The following is a 22,717-nucleotide window of genomic DNA, read 5'->3' on the forward strand; positions in this document are numbered from 1 at the left end:
ACTGGGAAAAGACCAAGGGTCCATCGAGCCCAGCATCTTGTCCACGACAGCGGCCAATCCAGGCCAAGGGCACCTGGCAAGCTTCCCAAATGTACAAACATTCTATACATGTTATTCGTGGGATTTTGGATTTTTCCAAGTCCGTTTAGTAGCGGTTTATGGACTTGTCCTTTAGGAAACCGTCCAACCCCTTTTTAAACTCTGCTAAGCTAACCGCCTTCACCACATTTTCCGGCAATGAATTCCAGAGCTCTATGGCTGTAACATTGTAATATAGTATGTTACTATGTTACTGTGTACTGCCTGTTAAGAACTGCATTCACTGCTTCTCTATGGCTGTAGAAAAGGTGTCTCCAGATGTGAAGTATCTTTTTCTACCCTGCTGTGGAGCTTTGCTGTACTTTTCAGAAAGACATCCAACGATGATGGCCAGAACAGTGACACTACACATGATTTTACTGATAGCTAAATGTAATCTTACACACTTCAACTTGATTGTTTCTCATGATTCAAAGATCATAAAACCAATGTAGAAAGAGTTATTGGAATGACATCATCTTCACCCACCCTGCTTGTGGCTTGAAAACTCGCGTTGGCTCAGGTGTGCTGCTGAAGAGGCACACCTAAGGAGCGTGCAGTGCCCCTTAGTATGCCTAAGGGGCATACTACCTAAGAGTTGTTAGACTACCTAAGAGTTGATTCTCAAGCTCTTTTTTTTTTTTTTTAATCGTGAGTTTGTATTACCATGATGAAGCCACTTTTTTTTTGTATAAAGCTGCTTTTGTGGTTCTCGGGTGGCGCTGGGATTTGTCAGTATTCAATCCCTAGAGCTTCCATCTCATTACCATCAATATTTCAGTTTTAATTGGAAATAGAAGTTGTTACAGTTAATGTCAAAGCCAATGAAGGCCTTATCAGAACTTGAGACCCATTCCCCATGCTGACTATGATTTTACTCTGGATTCCGTGACTCTGGTTCCCTGCAATGCAAGATCACTTAACAACAAGACACATATTATTAGAGATTTGATATGTGACTCTGATTTAGTCCTGGCATTTATTTCAGAAAACTGGCTTAGGGATTTGGATACTTCTAATTTACAAGACCTCTGTCCTGATGGTTACTTTAATTTTTTTTTTAAAATCATAGTTCTAGACTAAAAGGCAAGGGGAGCAGATTTGATCATGGAAGCTCTCTTTAATATGATCGTCACTGGCTTCCAGGGCATGAGAGAATTATTTTAAAGACATTTTGTTTTGCTTTTAAATTTTTTTAACAGATTGACCCCAGAAGAGTTCCTATCAGTAGTCTGCTGTCCCTGTGGCATTGTGGTTCGATGAAGTTCTACCTTTGGCATGTTGCTCTTTCCTTCTTTCGAAGCAATTCACGTCAAAAAGCTATTGGAGCAAATGCATAAGAGCCAACTTTTCAAAATTATTGTGGGTGCTAAGCCCAGTGGAAATAACCCCTCTCTGGGCACATACATGGAATTTTCTCAATATTGGTGGTGCTCAAGCACCCACAGTGTCCACAGAGTCAGCTCCTATGGGAGCAATCCTTTCCTTACCAGGTCGCTTCACTATGGAACTCTCTTCCTGTTTCTGTTCGTCATATTTTACCGAAATTTGAAGACAGTTTATTTCTCAAAAGGCTTCTCTGTACCATGAAATCTTTTTTTCTTTTCTGATTTTTTTTATTTTTGTAAACCACTTTGGGCTCAGATTTTTTGGGAAGAGGCTGGCATATAAATGCACTAACTAAATGACCCCTTGTCGTAATTCTCTTACATTAGCACCAAATGGTGGAACTTCCTTCCTAACAACCTAAGACAAGTGACTAACTACCTAGAATTTTGCAAACATCTCTAAGCTTTTCCCTTCAGGAAATTCTTCCCTGAGCACGGTTCTGCATAGCCGAAACCAAGAATCGTCAGCCCCGCACACCCTCAGCACACCACTCTCCCTGACTTACCACAAACAACACTATCGAATATGTTACTACTTTAAAATTTGTTAGCCATATTGAACCCATTCATTTTGTATAATTGTGGGATATAAATGCTGTTATAAATAAATAAAAGAACAGATACTACTATATATTCTGCAGATTAGTGCCCCAGAATGAAAAGTATCTATAACTACTTCTCCCTTGTGAATGAAGACCTCACTCTGAGGCTTTTGTAATGTACCACATCCAAAACCTTACAAACAGTAAGATGGATGAAAACAATCTGCAACATTCCCATTAACCTTGTGAGCTTTATCGGGTCATATATTTACAATTACAGAATCATAAGAAAGGAAACCCATCCTATAATAATAATCAGATAGGGGGAGAGGTTTAGACAGTGCATTTTTTTCTAGCGTAAAAAGTTCCGGTACTCAAATGCCAGGTCACCCAGGGACCCACCCCATAATAACCAGGCCCCCTGCAACCAGTCACAGAATCTATGACAAGGCAGAATTGGTGTGTAGGGCCTGAGCTTTTTCATTAAAACTTAGGGACCACGGATCAATTTTAGCAGACGATGAAAAAGGTGCCAGTACTCAGTACCCCCAAGTACCCCCTCAATAAAAGCTCTGGGTTTAGATCAGTACCTTGAATTGTGATTTATGTGTCCCCACCCTCAATAATGCATTACTCCCTATTATCTGGCTAGTTCAGGTGTATGAATAAAACAAAAGCAAAAATCTTGAGACAAAAGAGAGAGATAAATTGTTACCTGTTGATTCTGAGAAGAGAAAAGTTTGTGATCCAGGTCATTGCTGGATGTAATGAGTAACCTGTTACCTATCCTGGTTTGCAGAGTGCTCTCATTGGCCAAATCATTATAAAAGAACATGCTCTCATTGGCGATGTGATATTCTATGTCTCGTCCAGAAAGTGTCTGTAATCCAGGAAGAAAAATACAGCATAAGACTGTTTTTAAAAATGTGTTTATTTAACTACAGCCAAAGACAAAAAGCACAATAACAATTTGTGAAGATATAACATCTAATAGCATACAGACAGCTTCCATAATGGTACAGTCTTCAATCCCTCTTTTCTTGTCATACCTAATATTTGGCTCACACTGAGGGGCATAATCGAACGGGGGCGCTCAAGTTTTCCTGAGGGCGTCCTCGCAGGACGTCCCCGCGAAGGGGTGGGGAAACCCGTATTATCGAAACAAGATGGGTGGCCATCTTTCGTTTCTATAATACGGTCAGGGACGCCCAAATCTTAACATTTAGGTCGACCTTAGAGATATTCAACATAAATGTTGAGATGGTCGACCTTAGAGATGGTCATCCCCGGTTTTCGGCGATAATGGAAACCGAGGATGCCCATCTCAAAAACGACCAAATCCAACTCATTTGGTCATGGGAGGAGCCAGCATTTGTAGTGTACTGGTCCCCCTGACATGCCAGGACACCAACCGGGCACCCTAGGGGGCACTGCAGTGGACTAACTGATACATTAACTGAACGGAAAAAGCCCTTCCCTTACCAATCCCTTAGTGATTCGGAAAGGAACGGGCATGCATGAAGGAAATCGCATGCAAATGAGCTGCTCGCTGTTAGCTCATTTGCATGCGATTTCCTTCCTAAGGAGGGGAAGCCAGTGCAGAGCAGCCAAGCGTTATGCGTGGCTGCTCTGCGCATGCCAAAGATGGCTTCATACACGCAGACAAGCTGTGTGTATAATAGCCATCTACAACCTGAAATAAATTGCCGTCTACAACCTTAACAAAACACAAGTCTAGGTGAAAACATCCAAGTGCTCATCAGGGACGTCTTTTTTTTTTTTGCCTCCATCCCTGCGATGGGCAGTTGAGGACGCCCAAAATGTGGATGTTTCAGTGAGGACGACGTCCATGCCTTCACTATGCCTCTAACACCCCCTTTATTTATTTATTTGGATTTTGGATCACAAGTAGTAGCAGTGGGATTTGAACCAGCCATCTCTGGATTGCTCTAAGCACTACTCCACTTCCTTGAAATATGGCCATCCCTGTGTGTGTGTGTGTGTGTGGGGGGGGGGGGGGGGGGGGCAGTTCAGGACATCCAAAATGTTTGAAAGAAGGACATTCACGCCTTCGCTATGCCTCCGCTGACACACACACACCTCCCCCCCCCCCCCCCCCCCCCAGGGACCTGCACACTGCTGCGATGGACCGGAGTATGATATTTGAGGCTGGCAAAAAAAGTTTTTAAAGTTGTTTTTTTCAGGGTGGGAGGGGGTTAGTCACCACTAGGGGAGTCAGGGGAGGTCATCCCCGATTCCCTCCGGTGGTCATCTGGTCAGTTCAGGCACCTTTTTGAGGCTGGTCGTAAGAAAAAAATTGACCAAGTAAAGTCGGCCAAGTGCCCATCAGGGACACCCTTCTTTTTTCCATTATCGCTCGAGGATGCCCATCTGTTAGGCACGCCCCAGTCCCGCCTTTGCTACGCCTCCGACATGCCCCTGGGAACTTTGGTTGGCCCCGCGATGGGAAGCAGTTGGGGACACCCAAAATCGGCTTTTGATTATGCTGATTTGGGTGACCCTGGGAGAAGGATGCCCATCTCCCGATTTGTGTCGAAAGATGGGCACCATTCTCTTTTGAAAATAAGCTTCACTGTGTCATATACCACTTTCTTGCCATCTATGGGGCTAGCTTAAAATTTCATTCTTGCAGTCTATCAGTTTAGTCTTTCAGATCGAGAATTTGGGGTTTTGTTGCCAATGAAATGTTATGGTCACGATCAGGGCATAAATGTAAGCCTCAAAGTTATCCTGCTCTTCAAGTTTGACCTTCTTTCTATGATTACGCTTCCCTGCAAAACTGCTTTGTGTCTCCCATACATGCATATGTCAAGGGGGCATGGTCTGGGTATGTTTTAGGTGGGGCTAAAATAATACACACGTATTCCCCATTTCAGAAGGAGAACACATGTCTATGCTTGCAGAAAACAACATCAGGACATACAGCTGCCCCAGGGCATGTCTAGGTTTTGGGTAGCGCTCTACTGGAGGGATTAGAGGAGGCCACTCCCTTCATTGCACAGTGTTTTTTGCCTCCATAATTGATTGTGCTGAATAATTGCAGGCTCTGTGCTTAATTGGCAGGACTTAGATGTGTAGGATTCTAAATGGGAGACATACATGCCTGTTTGTTGGCACTTACATGTCTATGTTTTGACATACCAATACACAAGGGGCCCTTTTATAAAGTGACAGTAGGGCTACCACACGTGTAGCGCATGCCAAATCGACACTACTGCCCGGTTAGCACGCCTACCTGGTGGTAATTTTGAAGTTGGCGTTCGTTGTTTCCCGCAGTAGAAAATATTTTTCTATTTTCTACCATGGGGGCATTCCCAGCAGTAATTGGCAGCATGGCCATACTGGCGCACACTGCATTAGTACCACACATGTAGTGTGTGGGCCATTACCCATAGGGCAATGGGTGGCAGTAAGATTAATACCACACATGTAGTGCGTGGGCCCTTACCCAGAGGGCAATGGATGGCGGTAAGACTAGTACCACACATGTAGTGCATGGGCCCTTACCCATAGGGCAATGGGTTGTGGTAAGGGCTCAGGCAGTAAATTGCTTGTACTGCTTTTAATTTTAGCACACAGCCATATACAGTGAAACCTCGGTTTTCGGTTATCGTCGATTTTTTTAGCGAAAATTTTGTCTCGGTTTTCGTCGGTCGCCTCGGAATTCGTCAGCGTGCCCACGCTGCTAATTTTGCGTTCTCCCGTGGCGTTCTTCTGGGGCGTTCTCCTGTGGCATTCTTCTGGCGCGTTGTTTTTGGTTGTGGGATCACTGCCTGCTCTCAGATGATAAAAATGTCGTCGTTTTGCCCACACTGCTGCTTCTGGTTCAGTGCCTCTGCTCTTATCATGGGACCTTATGGAGGGGGATCCCCCTTCCAAACAATAATATCTGCTCCTCTCTCTCCATCTTCCATACACCAAGAAGAGTCTTCAGAAAGGTAAATGCCATGTTAAATGTTCGTTTATTCTATAGCCACACCAAAGAGCCACATTATCACATGCACACCTTATGCCCTCCCAAGAACTATCAGATCTACCCTTCCGGAAATCACTAAAAACCCATCTGTTCTAATGACCCAAACTAATTCTATGAATCCTACTACCCATCACATATCCAGATGACAATGACCTTGGCTATCTTTCCAATCAAAATTCCATTTGCTTATCCTGTACCCATCCCCCTCCTGCCTCTTCTACCCTTGCTCACACCTCTCCTACTCCTTCACCCCTCTCCCTCTTTACCTACCTTTCACTTTTGTTATTCTGTTATATTTAATTTTTATTTTCTCATCAATATCCTGTAATCCTTATTACTATGTAAGCCGCATTGAACCTGCTTTGAGTGGGAAAGCGCGAGGTACAAATGTAATAATAATAATAATAATAATAATACATTAGTCTTTTTTATTCATGTAAAAGAAAAATTTCTTATGCCTCGGTTTTCGTCGATTATTTTCGGACGAATTATCGACGAAAACCGAGGTTTTACTGTATTGTCCCCATTAAAAAAGTCTTTTCCCAGCCAGGGTAAAAAAAAATGGCTCAGTATGTGCCAAAAGCACATGCCAACATTACCACAGGCCACGTTTTACCATGGCTTAGTATAAGGACCCCTAAGTGTCAACACTGAGGCATGTATGTTGCTGTGTTGCTCCTGTTGATGTTTTAGATGTTGACAGTTGTAAAATTTTTTTTTTTGTTTTGTTACATTTGCACCCCGCGCTTTCCCACTCATGGCAGGCTCAATGTGGCTTACATGGGGCAATGGAGGGTTAAGTAACTTGCCCAGAGTCACAAGGAGCTGCCTATGCCTGAAGTGGGAATCAAACTCAGTTCGCCAGGACCAGAGTCCACCACCCTAACCACTAGGCCACTCCTCCACACGCAAAGCTCCAATCTACATGACAGACCTCCTAGACTTACCAACCAGGAACACAAAAAGGTCAGCACAAACATTCCTGAACCTCCACTACCCTAGCTGCAGGGGACTAAAATTTAAATCAGCATATTCATCCAGCTTCTCATACATAAGCACGCAATTATGGAATGCACTACCAAACGCCATAAAATCAATGCATGACTTAACAAACTTCCGCAAAATTACTAAAAACCAACCTGTTCAAAAAGGCATACCACAAGTGATCCATCCTAAATACCAGACAATGAAACCGATACTAGAAATAGACAAAAATGAACTTTCAAAACTTGACTACTTCACCTACTTTGTCAATTACTGAACTTGAACGCAGTACCACTTGATTTCTTAATTCCAGAAAAGAATCTGTAACACTTGACTGCTTAATTTACTTTGCCATGTACGGATTTTACTACAATACCACTCTGTATTTCTTGATCCGGAATTGGCGATCGCCATTACTGTACATTGTAAGCCACATTGAGCCTGCAAATAGGTGGGAAAATGTGGAATACAAATGCAACAAACAAACAAACAAACAAACAAACAAATAAATATAATCAGCACAAATGGAATAGCCTAATGGTTAGACCAGCAGATTGAACACCAGTTCGAATCCTACTGCTGCTCCTTGTGATTTTGGGCAAGTCACTTAACCTTCTATTGCCTCTGGTACAAGCTTACATGGTGAGTCCTCCTGGGACAGGGAACTACCTAGTGTACCTGAATGTAACTCACCTTGAGCTACAAGTGGAAAAAAAAAGATGTACGTCAATAAAATGCATTTAGAAAAGGCTTTACATTGGCAAATCCTTTTCTAAAATACTACTGGAATTTGCCATGTCCTGACCTGGACATCTCACTTCCAACTTCTATATTCTATCTAAAATCTGCCTTCAAGTGTGTTAAAATGATTCACAAAGCGTGCAACAGCAAATAAATTCAAAGATTAAATTAAATAAGAACAATCCTCACCTCGTTTTCACTCAGCCAATCATTCTTCGGTGCAAAAAGGGTGGCTTCGACTGATAAGTTACTGAGGAAGTTCAGAAACTCCTTCCCTTTCACTGAGCTGTCAGCATATGCTAACATTTTCTATTCAGGTACAAAAATATAACTTCATTACTTTTTTAAAAATCAAATCTGACTTACCTTTCTAGGTAAAAAGAAGAAACAACCGCAAATACAATAAACGGAGGTATTATAATAAAGATAAATAAATGCAGCCTGGTGTAATATGGATTCCTTGGTTCTTCGGTTTGGTTAATATTCATTTGTAATGTGCAATGTTAGCTAAATCTTGTTACTACAGTATATATAAAGAAAGCTTCTCAAGGGAGCTCTAATCTGTGGCTCCTGTCTAAGAACTGGTAATGTGATGACTGGGCTAAGTGAGCAAGGAAAGGAGTATAAGAACCAGGGAATAAACCTTGGGTCATTTCAAATGAAGTCAATGGTGCTACAGCCCAAAGCAGGCAGGTTCTGGCTTAACAGGAAAATACAGGAAGTGGACGAAACCGCCAGGCCATGAAAACCAAAAGGTGATAAAAATGTCCCGAGGTGGATTTTTAGTACATACCGATAGAAAATTTGCAAACATGGGGAAAGACGACAAGACCTGCAGCATATTTCCACTGCAGGTGTAGCCATCTCCTACATAGCCAACTTTACACGTACACTCCACATCTGTAAAGCAAACCAAGATTTGGGAGAGTGAGCTAGGCAGGTGCACTTTTCCGGTGAACTTCCTTTTGCATTTATATCTTTATTACAGTTTGTGTTGATTACACAATATGGGGCTATTTGCTCCTCATATACTTTAACAATCAACAGCCAACATATAACTGAACAATCAAATATCTCATTGCTTATGTTTAACACCATTTATAACATTCTTTAATGGTTTATTTACTAACTAGCCTTTGAGCCCGTAAAAACGGGCTATTATAGGAAGGGGGGGTTGAAAGGCCCGCCCCCGCCGCCGAGTTCGCCGCTGCCCCCCACTCCCACCCCCACCGATCCGTCACCACCCACCTTCCACCCGGCCGGGCCCTTGCTCCGCTATTGAAACAGCGAGGGTCCGGGAACGCAGCACTGAGCTCTGCTGAGCTGCCGACGTCGGCCTTCGTTCTTCTTCTCTGCCTGTCCCGCCCTCGTGTGACGTAACGTCATCGAGGGCGGGACAGAGGCAGAGAAGAAGAACGAAGGGCGATGTCGGCAGCTCAGCAGAGCTCAGTGCTGCATTCCCGGACCCTCGCTGTTTCAATAGTGGAGCAAGGGCCTGACCGGGTAGAAGGTGGGTGGCGGGGCGGCGGCGACTCGGGTGGGGGGAGCGTTAGACGGCGGTGTCCCTCCCTCAGAAATGCGCAGTACAGACCCTCTGTGTTCCGCCCCCCCGTCATCACGTATTGACGCGGGGGCGGGGCAGAGAAGGTCTCTACTGCGCATTTGCGAGTGAGTACGGTCACTCGCCGTTTATATGTTTGATACTCCACAACCTTTTTAGTTTTCCTCCCTCCTCAACTCACTCATACCATCCTTTTGCCCCTCACTCACTTACATTTTACCATTCATCTTTTTGGCAATCCCAGTTCTACCATTTTACACATTTCATGTAGTATGGTCTTATTTTGGTAAATGTGTCTGTGGTGGAGGGGGTGGGAGGTGGGGGCTAGAGCAGGCAGAAACCCATCACATCATCATCCTAATTGCTTAAGATTCTTCTGCAGGTAGTGGTGCCATAACTGTTTCTAATTAAGTAACATGAGTAATATAGTAGGTGACGGCAGAAAAAGACCTGTACGGTCTACCCAGTCTGCCCAACAAGATAAACTCATATGCGCTACTTTATATGTATACCTGACCTTGATTTGTATCTACCATTTTCAGGGCACAGACCGTAGAAGTCTGCCCAGCACTAGCCCCGCCTCCCAACCACTAGCCCCGCCTCCCAACCACCGGTGCTGCCACCCAATCTCCGCTAAGCTTCTGAGGATCCATTCCTTCTGAACAGGATTCCTTTATGTTTATCCCAAGCATTTTTGAATTCCGTTACCATTTTCATCTCCACCGCCTCCCGCGGAGGGCATTCCAAGCATCCACCACTCTCTCCGTGAAAAAATACTTCCTGACATTTTTCTTGAGTCTGCCCTCCTTCAACCTCATTTCATGTCCTCTAGTTATACCGCCTTCCCATCTCTGGAACAGGTTTGTTTACGGATTAATACCTTTCAAATATTTGAACGTCTGTATCATATCACCCCTGTTTCTCCTTTCCTCCAGGGTATACATGTTCAGGTCAGCAAGTCTCTCCTCATATGTTTTTTAATGCAAATCCCATACCACTTTTGTAGCTTTTCTTATGCGTCCTCGGCTCAAAAACAAGCCAGATTTCACATATTCTCTGCTTCCACCCCTGGAAGGGTGGTTTGTCTTCTACAATCCAAAATCGCAGAATCCCCTTTTTCACCAAGAGCAGTGCAATGCGTATGAACCTAGATTTGGCTCAGGGCAGCTTTTGTTCTTAGAGGGAATGGTTGTCTCCCGGGAGCAGTGTGTTATAATTCCACTAAATAGTTTATAGAATTTCCTTAACCTACGCTGTAAGATTGAGGCATACTGTTAAAGAGTGTAATAGCATAGCTACGCAGATCTTACACTTAATACAAGCATCTAGCCATAATCCCACTTTGGCTACCCACGCCAGAGATATATAGGTCTTATGGCATAAACATCTCAGCAACCTCTCGAACATCAGCTCCCTCCCCACATCCTTACATAAATATATAAGTATTGCCACACTGGGACAGACCAAAGGTCCATCAAGCCTAGCATCCTGTTTCCAACAGTGGCCAATTCAGGTCACAAGTACCTGGCAAGATCCCGAAAAAGTTCAATACATTTTATGCTGCTTATCCCAGAAATAAGCAGTGGATTTTCCCAAGTCAATTTAATAATGGTCTAAGGACTTTTCCTTTAGGAAGCTGTCCAGACCTTTTTAAACCCCGCTAAGCTAACTGCCTTTACCACATTCTCTAGCAATGAATTCCAGAGTTTAATTACACGTTGAGTGAAGAAAAACTTTCTCCGATTCATATTAAACTTAGTGCACTCTCGTGCTAAGAGCTCTAAATGATTTTCACCTCATGCATCCCTTCCCATCTTGTACCAGAAGGAAAGTCTATTAAAGAAAGAGGTAATTTTTAGAAGTTTCCTATCAAGATCGTTGACGCCACCTGTCTCCATACTGCTGCTGCAGAGCATTATAATAATGTCTTGCTTGCAGATAGGGCAACATAGGGCTATTGGGTAAACCCCACTTCAATTTCATGTACACAAAAGAGAGTATTTGTCCCTTACCCATTTTTACAAGATGTTCCAGGTTGGCACATCCTTGACTGACCCATACCTGAAAGGGTGAGTTTCCCTGATGTCTCTCAAAATTAGGATTGTTCACTAAGGTCAAAAAGGGGATGCCTAGTATGTTTTCTGCCCTCTAGTTTTCCACCACCTCTAGGCAAGTCTAAACAGATGCATGAAGGTCATCGTTGTCCTCATTCTTTCCTCCCTTTTGCTGCCCTCCATCATGTGCAAGGTGATCTTAAATGTAAGGAAAACTTACCACTCATTCACTAGGCCAGCAGGTGAAAATTTGTCATATGATCTGCATGGATCTAGCATATCAGCGTGGCCATGTTATACATTTTTAAATCTTGGCGCACAAGACCACCTTTATTCTTATCAAAGGTCAATATAGAAAATTGTGAACTTCCTATATCCACAATTTATAAGTTATCTGGGATAACGTGTCATCAATCAGAACATTGGTAACAAGCCTGCAGATCTGACAAGGTAACTGACTGTCCTTTGTGGAATATACTAGATCAGGGCTTTCCAAACCTCTGCTGGGAATTGCAAGCTGGTCAGGGTTTTAGGATATCCATAATGAATATACATGAGATAGATTTCCATGCACTGCCTCCACTACAGGCCTCATGAAAATTAATTCCGGATATCCAGAAAACCTAATTGACAGGGGGCTCTCCAGAACATATTTGAGAAGCCCTGCTCTCTCCAACATTGACCTTGTTATTTCACTGTTTCTGTTTTGACACCAACCCTATAAATCTCATAAGACTTACATGATGTTGCTTCATAAAACCATATCAGAGGGAGGGAAAACGTGTAGTTATAATTCAGCATTCTGAATAAACAGTCTGAGAGTTTTGCAGTCATTCACCTTTTACTCTGAAACAGAAAACATCCCACATTTCACTGACGTTGCCTCGTTCACCGTAATCTATGATTCCAACCAAACCAAAGCCACAATTCTTACTGGAATAGGCTGTCGGATAGGCTACTCTTTTGTCGTCCAGCCAGCCTGCAGAACAGAGGTGGAATCCCCCCTGCAACAGAAGAGCAATTGTTTTATGTTTATAAACTTTGATACGTGGGATTATTTATTTATTTATTAAGACTCGTTTACCACCTTTTTGAAGGAATTCACTCAAGGTGGTGTACAGTAAGAATAAATCAAACATGAGCAATAGACAATTACAGCAGTAAAAATATGCAACTAACAATACAAAGTATGGTATGGTATACCACTTATGTAAGAATTTTCAAGTTTCAAAGTTTATTAAGAATTTACTGTCCCATTACAGCTGTAATAAGATTATTTTTTTAGGAACTCCCAAGCTCTTTTCTGTGGTAGAAAGGTTTGGATTTACCCTGATGTGTACAAGTCAACACAGGAATGTAGGAAATTATTTCTGGCCATAGACAGTAGGTATTCGCTTTGAGAGCTTCCTTTCTATTGGCATATCTGTGTAAATGTTTAGTTACGTATCTTGGATTGAAATACACCTTCTTTCCTCCTGAACAACTGAGAGCTTTCATAGGCTTAAGGAAGATCACAACCTGAGGAGCCCACTTAATTGGTAGACAATTGGGCTCATTTTCAAAAGAGAAAAACGTCCAAAAAGTGGCATAAGTCTGCATTTGGACGTTTTTCTCACAAAAAACGTCCAAATCCGTATTTTCAAAACCTATTTATAGACATTTTTCTCTGAAGTCCGTCAGAAGTGCGTCTAAATCTCATGGGGGCATACCAGGGGCGTGTTCAGGGTAGAACTTGGACGTTCCTAACACTTAGACATTTTTCAGCCATAATGGAACAAAACCAAACTGTCCAGGTCTAAAACAGACGTTTTGAGCTAGACCTGTTTTTATAACGAATAAGGCACAAAAAGGTGCCCTAAATAACCAGATGACCACTGGAGGGAATCAGGAATGACCTCCCCTTATTCCCCAGTGGTCACTAACCCCCTCCCACCCCCCAAAAATGTGATGAAAAACATTACGTGCCAGCCTCTGTGCCACCCTCAGATGTTATACTCAGGTCCATCAGAACAGCATGCAAATCCCTGTAGTATTGGGTGCAGTGCACGGCAGACAGGTGGACCCAGGCTCCTACCGCCCCCTACCTGTTATACTTGTGGAGGAAACTGTGAGCCCTACAAAACTCACCAGAAATCCACTGTACCCACATATAGGAGCCCCCTTCACCTGTAAGAGCTATGGTAGTGGTGTAAAGTTGGGGGTAGTGGGCTTTGGGAGGCTCAGCAGACAAGGGAGCAATGGTGAGATGTGTACCTGGGAGCATTTTACGAAGTCCACTGCAGTGCCCCCTAGGGTGCCCTATTGCTTTCCTGGGATGTCAGGGGGACCAGTCTACTAAAAATGCTGGCTCCTCCTACATCCCAATGGCTTCATTTTGTGCGTTTTGCACTTGGACTTTTTTTTTTTATTTGAAAATGGACCAAAAAACAAAACATCCAAATCACAAAACCTTCTATTTTCGAAAGCAAAAAATAGACGTTTTTCCTTTTTGAAAATGACCTTCTTTTGCTATTGTGATTTTGGAAGTTTTTGAAAAACGTCCAAAGTCGAACTTACTACTACTACTACTACTACTTATCAGAGACGCGAACAAAATGGGCAATGTGATAATAATGGGTGACTTCAATTATCCAAATATAGACTGGGTAAATGTAACATCGGGACACGCTACAGAGATACAATTCCTTGATGAAATCAAGGACAGCTTTATGGAGCAACTGGTGCAGGAGCCGACGAGAGAAGGAAAAATTCTAGGCTTGGTCCTTAGTGGAGCGCATGATCTGGTGAGGGACGTTATGGTACTGGGGCCGCTTGATAACAGTGACCATAATATGATCAGTTTTGACATCAACCTTGAAGTAACTGTACACAGAAAGTCAAATACGTTAGCGTTTAACTTTAAAAAAGGAGACTATGATAAAATGAGAAGAACGGTAAAAAAAAACTTAGGGGGGCAACTGAGAGAGTAAAAACTGTACAACAGGCGTGGACGCTGTTCAAAAATACCATCCTGGAGACTCAGGCCATACATATTCCGCGAATTAGAAAAGAAAGACGGAAGTCCAAAAGACACCCGGCCTGGTTGAAAAGTGAGGTGAAGGAAGCTATTAGGGCTAAAAGAAACGCCTTCAGAAAATGGAAGAAGGAACCGTCTGAAAATAACAAGAAACAGCATAAGGAGTGTCAAAGCAAATGCAAGGCGCAGATTAAGAAGGCCAAGAGGGAGTATGAAAAAAAGATAGCATTAGAGGGAAAAAAACATAGTAAAAATTTTTTTCGGTATATTAAAAGCAGGAAGCCGGCAAAAGAATCGGTTGGGCTGCTGGATGACCGAGGGGTAAAAGGGGCGATCAAGGAAGACAAGGACGTAGCGGAGAGACTGAATGAATTCTTTGCTTCGGTCTTCACCGAGGAAGATTTGGGTGGGATACCGGTGTCGGAAATGGTATTTCAAGCGGACGAGTCGGAGAAACTTACTGACTTCACGGTAAACCTGGAGGACGTAATGGGGCAGTTCGGCAAACTGAAGAGTAGCAAATCTCCTGGACCGGATGGTATTCATCCTAGAGTACTGATAGAACTGAAAAACGAGCTTGCGGAGCTACTGCTAGTGATATGCAACTTATCCTTAAAATCGAGCGTGGTACCGGAAGATTGGAGGGTGGCCAATGTAACGCCCATTTTTAAAAAAGGCTCCAGGGGAGATCCGGGAAATTATAGACCGGTGAGTCTGACGTCGGTGCCGGGGAAAATGGTAGAGGCTATTATCAAAAACAAAATTACAGAGCACATCCGAGGACATGGATTACTGAGACCAAGTCAGCATGGCTTTTGTGTGGGGAAATCTTGCCTGACCAATTTACTTCAATTCTTTGAAGGAGTGAACAAACATGTGGACAAAGGGGAGTCGGTTGATATTGTGTATCTGGATTTTCAAAAGGTGTTTGACAAGGTACCTCATGAAAGGCTACAGAGGAAATTGGAGGGTCATGGGATAGGAGGAAATGTCCTATTGTGGATTAAAAACTGGTTGAAGGATAGGAAACAGAGAGTGGGGTTAAATGGGCAGTATTCACAATGGAGAAGGGTAGTTAGTGGGGTTCCTCAGGGGTCCGTGCTAGGACCGCTGATTTTTAATATATTTATAAATGATTTAGAGATGGGAGTAACTAGCGAGGTAATTAAATTTGCTGATGACACAAAGTTATTCAAAGTCGTTAAATCGCGACAGGATTGTGAAAAATTACAAGAGGACCTTACGAGACTGGGAGATTGGGCGGCTAAATGGCAGATGATGTTTAATGTGAGCAAGTGCAAGGTGATGCATGTGGGAAAAAAGAAGCCGAATTATAGCTACGTCATGCAAGGTTCCACGTTAGGAGTTACGGACCAAGAAAGGGATCTGGGTGTCGTCGTCGATAACACACTGAAACCTTCTGCTCAGTGTGCTGCTGCGGCTAAGAAAGCAAATAGAATGTTGGGTATTATCAGGAAAGGTATGGAAAACAGGTGTGAGGATGTTATAATGCCGTTGTATCGCTCCATGGTGCGACCGCACCTTGAGTATTGTGTTCAATTCTGGTCGCCGCATCTCAAGAAAGATATAGTAGAATTGGAAAAGGTGCAGCGAAGGGCGACTAAAATGATAGCAGGGATGGGACGACTTCCCTATGAAGAAAGACTAAGGAGGCTAGGGCTATACAGCTTGGAGAAGAGACGGCTGAGGGGAGACATGATAGAGGTATATAAAATAATGAGTGGAGTGGAACAGGTGGATGTGAAGCGTCTGTTCACGCTTTCCAAAAATACTAGGACTAGGGGGCATGCGATGAAACTACAGTGTAGTAAATTTAAAACAAATTGGAGAAAATTTTTCTTCACCCAACGTGTAATTAAACTCTGGAATTCGTTGCCGGAGAAAGTGGTGAAGGCGGTTAGCTTAGCAGAGTTTAAAAAGGGGTTGGACGGTTTCCTAAAGGACAAGTCCATAAACCGCTACTAAACGGACTTGGAAAACTCCAAAATTCCAGGAATAACATGTATAGAATGTTTGTACGTTTGGGAAGCTTGCCAGGTGCCCTTGGCCTGGATTGGCCGCTGTCGTGGACAGGATGCTGGGCTCGATGGACCCTTGGTCTTTTCCCAGTATGGCATTACTTATGTACTTATCATTTCTATAGCGCTACAAGGCATACGCAGCGCTGTATACCATACAGATGTCATATTGACAATGCCCCTCCACGTAATATTTGAACAGGGGTTAAATCACAGGTCGTACTTATATTTTCTTTCTTTTCCCCTAGTGATATAAGCTCCTATTTTTTCCTTGGCCACAATCTCTGACTTTGTGGTCTAAGAAGGATGTTTGGAAATTTCTTTTTGTATTAGAAATATGTAATATTTCTTTGTTTTTTTAAAACTATTGGATCCGTTTTTCCTACATAAGTGTATAGTTTGCATAAAATATAAATACATATTTAAAAAAATTACTATTCTGCCCATCAGCATATTTCTGAGTGGCTTACAATTTAAAAGTAGAAAGTTAGAGAGAAAAAGAAGAGGGCACATTGACTTGTAACAATAGGAGTGGGGGAGAACTACAATATCTGCAAGAAAAGGAGGGGGAGGGGAACACAAAGGGTAATTGTATTCCCAGGTCATCGCCTGAATGCTAACATTCAGCCATAGGCGTTTGCAAACAGAAAGGTCTTAAGATCTGATTTAAATTGAGACGGAACATTTGGGTGAGGGGGGTGGTGTTTGTGGTGCAGCAGTGTTTCATGTTTCCCCTCTCTTACCTTTCTCCTGCTGCCACCCTACCTTTTCTCAGCTGCTGCAAGGGTCATAGTGCCAGTGTGAGACCCTTCTGTAGAGTCCTGCTTTCAATTGTTGCCACAACCCAAGGGGGGATAGGGAGGGGAAGGGAAAGGAAAGGGAAAGGGACATGGGACTTGGTATACCACCTTTCTGAGGTTTTTGCAACTACATTCAAAGCGGTTTACATATATTCAGGTACTTATTTTGTACCAGGGGCAATGGAGGGTTTAGTGACTTGCCCAGAGTCACAAGGAGCTGCAGTGGGAATTGAACTCAGTTCCCCAGGATCAAAGTCCACTGCACTAACCACTAGGCTACTCCTCCACTAGCAACATTCCACGTAGAAGCCTCCCCTTCCAGATCAGCAATGCGGCCACACAGGCTTCTGTTTCTGTGCAGGACGTCAGACTCACAGAAACAGAAGCCTGCGCAGCCGCGTTGCTGATCTGCAAGGGCAGGCTAATACTTGGAATGTTGCTAGTGGAATAGCAACATTCCATGTAGAATCTCAAATAGTAGCAACAGAATCTCAACATTCCATGTAGAATCTCAAATAGGGAAAGGGAACTGGGACTTGATATATTGCCTTTCTGAGGACTTTGCAACTACATTCAAAGCGGTTTACATATATTCAGGTACTTATTTTGTACCAGGGGCAATGGAGGGTTAAGTGACTTGCCCAGAGTCATAAGGAGCTGCAGGGGGAATCGAACTCAGTTCCCCAGGATCAAAGTCCACTGCACTAACCACTAGGCTACTCCTCTGCTTGGGAGATACTGGACCCAAGAGGAAGGATTTAGGTGGGTAAGAAAGAAATTACGGGATAAGAATAGGGGAGAGTCTGCTGACAGTTTGCATACCTATGAGCATCATAGTGGGCTAGACTCTTAGAGTTCAGGTCTACTTCTGTTGTCTAGTCAGCTTTATGGGCAGGTTTAAGACAGTCACTACTGGATGGGAGACAGGCATTGCCCAAGTAATAGCAATTCCTATATGATATTTATTTTGCTGATTCATTTAAGTTCAATGATTAATATTGTTACTGGATACTGAAATACAAAGCAATTCTTCATGCTAAGGACACAGTTTATTCTGTAACGAAAGCCTGGTCACCTTTTGAGAATAGGCCAGTTGATTATACGTAGCTAACGTTGCCCCTTCATCTTGGCAGGCTCGCTTTGCTTCTTCATATGTCAGTTTGTACTGCCCATTGGGAGACCGTAAGTGGAAGACTCCAATGGTAGTATCTGTAGGGGGCGAGAGTTGGGGTGGGGGGGATTGAATTCATCAGTAAAAATACACGTCATTCAAAAAAAAAAAGAATTAAAAAAGCTAGTGAAACACTTTAGACTTAATTCTTCTGACCATGCCAAAGGCACTATAGATATGTTTGTCATTAATTCCTTCTAATATAGTATCTGCACACTATTATTAAGCTACTGAGGCAAATCTTCATTGCAGCAATATTCAAGTAACTATATGGAGTAACTATGGAGTGGAGGAGTGGCCTAGTGGTTAGGGTGGTGGACTTTGGTCCTGAGGAACTGAGTTTGATTCCCACTTCAGGCACAGGCAGCTCCTTGTGACTCTGGGCAAGTCACTTAACCCTCCATTGCCCCATGTAAGCCGCATTGAGCCTGCCATGAGTGGGAAAGCACAGGGTACAAATGTAACAAAAATAAAATAGATACTATTGGAGATTCTACATGGAATGTTGCTACTATTGGAGATTCTACATGGAATGTTGCTATTCCACTAGCAACATTCCATGTAGAAGGCTGCGCAGGCTTCTGTTTCTGTGAGTCTGACGTCCTGCACGTACGTGCAGGACGTCAGACTCAAAGAAGCAGAAGCCTGTGCGGCCACATTGGTGATCTGCAAGGGCCGACTTCTACATGGAATGTTGCTAGTGGAATAGCAACATTCCATGTAGAATCTCCAATAGTAGCAACAGTGGAGGAGTGGCCTAGTGGTTAGGGTGGTGGACTCTGGTCCTGAGGAACTGAGTTTGATTCCCACTTCAGGCACTGGCAGCTCCTTGTGACTCTGGGCAAGTCACTTAACCCTCCATTGCCCCATGTAAGCCGCATTGAGCCTGCCATGAGTGGGAAAGTGTGGGGTACAAATGTAACAAAAAATATAAAAAAATATCTATACAACATTTGTACCGGTGGTATCGGTCTAACTTTATATGGATGTCTTATCTGCATAAAGTTTTAGCTCCCGTTTCCGCATTGGCAATCGCTGAACCATTTGATGATGATGGACCTGTAATGTGTTGTGAATGACTAATTTGTTCTGCTATGTTATTGCTATCTGTATATTTTTGTTTATTTTTTGAGTATTGTATTGATTGATTTTATAAATGTTTGTTTTGTAACCTATCTTGGGCATTTCTGTAAAGACAAGTAAAACACCTAAATTAAAAACTAAATTAAGTATAGATAGTGACAGAATGTTGCCGCTATCCATTTAATTTTCTGCTCTGTCCCCAGCCTTGTCCAGTATTCAGCCAGGGCACACATTACACAGTGATGTAGGCCCTGGCTGAATATTGGCGGGGGCCCACATAATAGGAAAGAGGTGACTCAGCTTCTCCGATTCCCCTCCCTCCAGTCTATCTCCTTCCCCCTGAAACAAGCACTAGGGCCAGCCCAAGCCCCTAGCCCCACCCCCCACCCCAGTAGATTCCCTCAGCCTACCTTGAAGCTCCCTGGACATCTAGGGGGGGGGCATATAGGTAGGAGCAATGTCCACTCAATCCTGCCGTTGTGGGTCTAGCCTCAAAATGGCCACCATGAACCCTACTGGCAGTCTTACGATATTCACCAGGGAGCTTCCAGGTAGGTGCAGGAAGGCCTAAGGGGGTAGGGGTGGGAGCTTGAGCCAGACCTAGGTTTGTTTTGGGGGAAGGAGGGAGGGGTTTGGGAAGGTGGGAGCACCACAAAACCAAAGGTGGTACCCAGAGGTTAACTGGCCACCACCAGCCACTACTCAGACCGATGCTCGGTTACTTCTGTGGCTAAAGTTAGGGCAGCATTTTTGCTGTCCTATCTTTAGTGACTGACTTAACCACTTAGTAGTGTGAATATCGCTGCTAACCAGCTAAGTACTGGCTTCTCCATTCTGCCCACAGACTGCCCCAGTAGTAACCAGACAATACAGGGGCAGATAGTGGCAATATTCAGTGGCACTGTCTTTTAAGTGCTGCTAAATATCAGTGCTTAGGGGGTCACAAGTGATTTAACCGGGCAGGAGACTCTTCAGCCTGGTTAAATTGCTTTGAATATTGGGTGGAATGTTTGCCGTCATTTGACTAGGGCAATTTTCAAAACTATGCGGGTAAGTGCAGAGTCCACAGGTACTTTGCACCAGTTCTTAAAGGGAAAACATACTTTTCCTATTGAATTGAATCTTCAGTTGCATTTCCTATGGGTACTTTTTCTGGTCAAAGGTACATGTATTGTTGCCTCTCCTGACCTAACCTAGGCCCAGGAAGGCCTCCATGAAAATGCGTGTTAAAGTTGCTTCAGAAAACACGTACTTTTACCTGCATACAAGGCAAATAGCTGGGTAAATGGCTTTTGAAAATTGCCCTCTTTATATCAGAACAACGTACTGCCTGAGATGCAGAGCATTATGATTAGTCTGTTTGGGCACAGCGGCATACCGAGGGTGGGGCGGTGGGGGCGGTTTTTCAGCACTGAAAATCCCAGTTTTTGTACACCGCGGACCCTGATGCAGGAGTCGAAATCTTGGCCAAAGTTGGGCCGTGGTTAGTGGTTAGAGATTCAGCAGACTACTGGGTGACTTGAAAGATAAGTCTTAAGTGTTTTTTTTTACATTTAAATCTAACAGCTTTTCTGAAGAGTTAGTAAAAGCATAAGCAGGAGGTTTTTCAGCCGGTGATGAATGTGTTGGCCTCCCTTAAGTTAATTACTATATTAACAATGGAGTGTCCTAACGTTTATTTGAGGCTTTTCCTCCTTAGACAATTCTACTACATCGTCAACTGTAGATATCTCATATTTTTGATTGATTTACGAATGAAGTGATAATCTACATGCTTCTGAGTAGTATTTAGACTATTATAAAAACCCCCATTTTTTGTAGATGTGATAAAAACTAGCCCAGCGCGCGCCCAATAAATGCGCCTACACTATCGCAAGCCAATTTTTACTGCAGCTTAGTAAAAGGACCCCTAAAGCTTAGCATGCTAAATACTAAGAAGCCCCCAGATATAAAATAGGCTTCTTAGCATTTATAATGCACTAATTCCATTAGCACCCACTAATCTTTGGTAAAAGGGCCCCTAAATAAGAAAGTAAGGAGGCAAGCAAGAGCTTACGCCTAAATTATAGTTACATACAGTATTTTACCTGTTAAGCTAGTGTTCTGTACAGAAAGATAGGTGCCTACTTTCCTTTATAGAATAGGTGCTACATAGGTGTCCTCTAGACCAGGCCTTCTCAACTCAGTCCTCAGGGCACACCAAGTCCCATTGGGTTTTCTGGATATCCACCATGAATATGCATGAGATAGATTAGCATACCAAGGAGGAAATGCATGCCAACTTATCTCATGCATATTCATGGTGGATATCCTGAAAACCCAAAGGGATTTGGTGTGCCCCAAGGACTGGGTTGAGAAGCCCTGCTCTAGGCACTCAATATAAGCACTGCACTCAACCTTACTATGCAGGATTGACAGTGAGACAAGACACTCCTTTCAACTAGTGCGGTAAAGAAGTCAAGGGAGGACAGCCCTAACCCAACTCCCTGAGGAAAGTTAATCTGAAACCCGTGGTGTTGAGTGTATCATTTATAACAGGAGAGAGCAGTCTTGTCTTTACAACTTGAAAGAGATTTGGACATCGGAGCCCTTAGTATTTGGTGTATACTGGTACAGGGCATTATGAGATAATTGAAAATATTTACAATTATTATTGTTAGACTTTTGCTTTGATTGAAGATTTAGGCTGGCTGAGTTGGTTATTGACAGTGCATTTGTTTGATTAGTATTTTAAGGGATGCACAGTTGCACTTAGCACATAAGAAAAGCACATTATTGCACAAAAGTACCACAATAGGAGTGAACGACCCAATGAATGAACTGCAATATCTCACCCTAGTGGTCTTGTAAGACTACCACGTGGGTGCTCAAGTTTCTGAGGGTGCTCCTTTTTAATGATTGAATTGGGTATATTTTCCTGGTTTTGATTTGGAGTTTAAGATGAAAGACAGGATATCCCTGCTTTCAATCTAACCAGTTCGTTAACCGTGGAACTACTGACCTTGATAGTGGAGATCCTTGCAGTCAGCATCTGAGTGGCACAGCCCATTTTCTAGCAAACAGCGATCGATGGGAAGTTCTTTCACCACGCAATTCACCCCATCGCCGATGTAGTGATCTTTGCACTCACATCTGCGTTTTCCCTAGGAAAGCAGATGAACAAGGGGAGGATGGAAAATCATCAAAGCACAGTCTCTAGCATTATCCAGAAAATAGGAGCTTGAGAAGATCTGCTGCACATTATTCTACTTTCCCAATGTAAG

General features: G+C 43.2%; 1 protein-coding gene across 1 annotated transcript in view; it reads right to left on the reverse strand.

Moving 5' to 3' along the window:
- STAB2 (stabilin 2) overlaps positions 1 to 22,717 on the reverse strand; it is a 270,647-nt gene that overhangs the window by 16,381 nt on the left and 231,549 nt on the right. Inside the window, exons 60-65 of the mRNA XM_030214413.1 lie at positions 22,456 to 22,597; positions 18,276 to 18,409; positions 12,184 to 12,349; positions 8,524 to 8,630; positions 7,920 to 8,039; positions 2,724 to 2,888 (exon numbers count right to left, since the gene is read on the reverse strand). Coding sequence (XP_030070273.1) covers positions 2,724 to 2,888; positions 7,920 to 8,039; positions 8,524 to 8,630; positions 12,184 to 12,349; positions 18,276 to 18,409; positions 22,456 to 22,597 — 834 coding nt within the window. The remainder of the gene's footprint in view (positions 1 to 2,723; positions 2,889 to 7,919; positions 8,040 to 8,523; positions 8,631 to 12,183; positions 12,350 to 18,275; positions 18,410 to 22,455; positions 22,598 to 22,717) is intronic.

The sequence above is a fragment of the Microcaecilia unicolor genome, chromosome 9 (assembly GCF_901765095.1).
Source record: "Microcaecilia unicolor chromosome 9, aMicUni1.1, whole genome shotgun sequence".
NCBI lineage: Eukaryota > Metazoa > Chordata > Amphibia > Gymnophiona > Siphonopidae > Microcaecilia > Microcaecilia unicolor.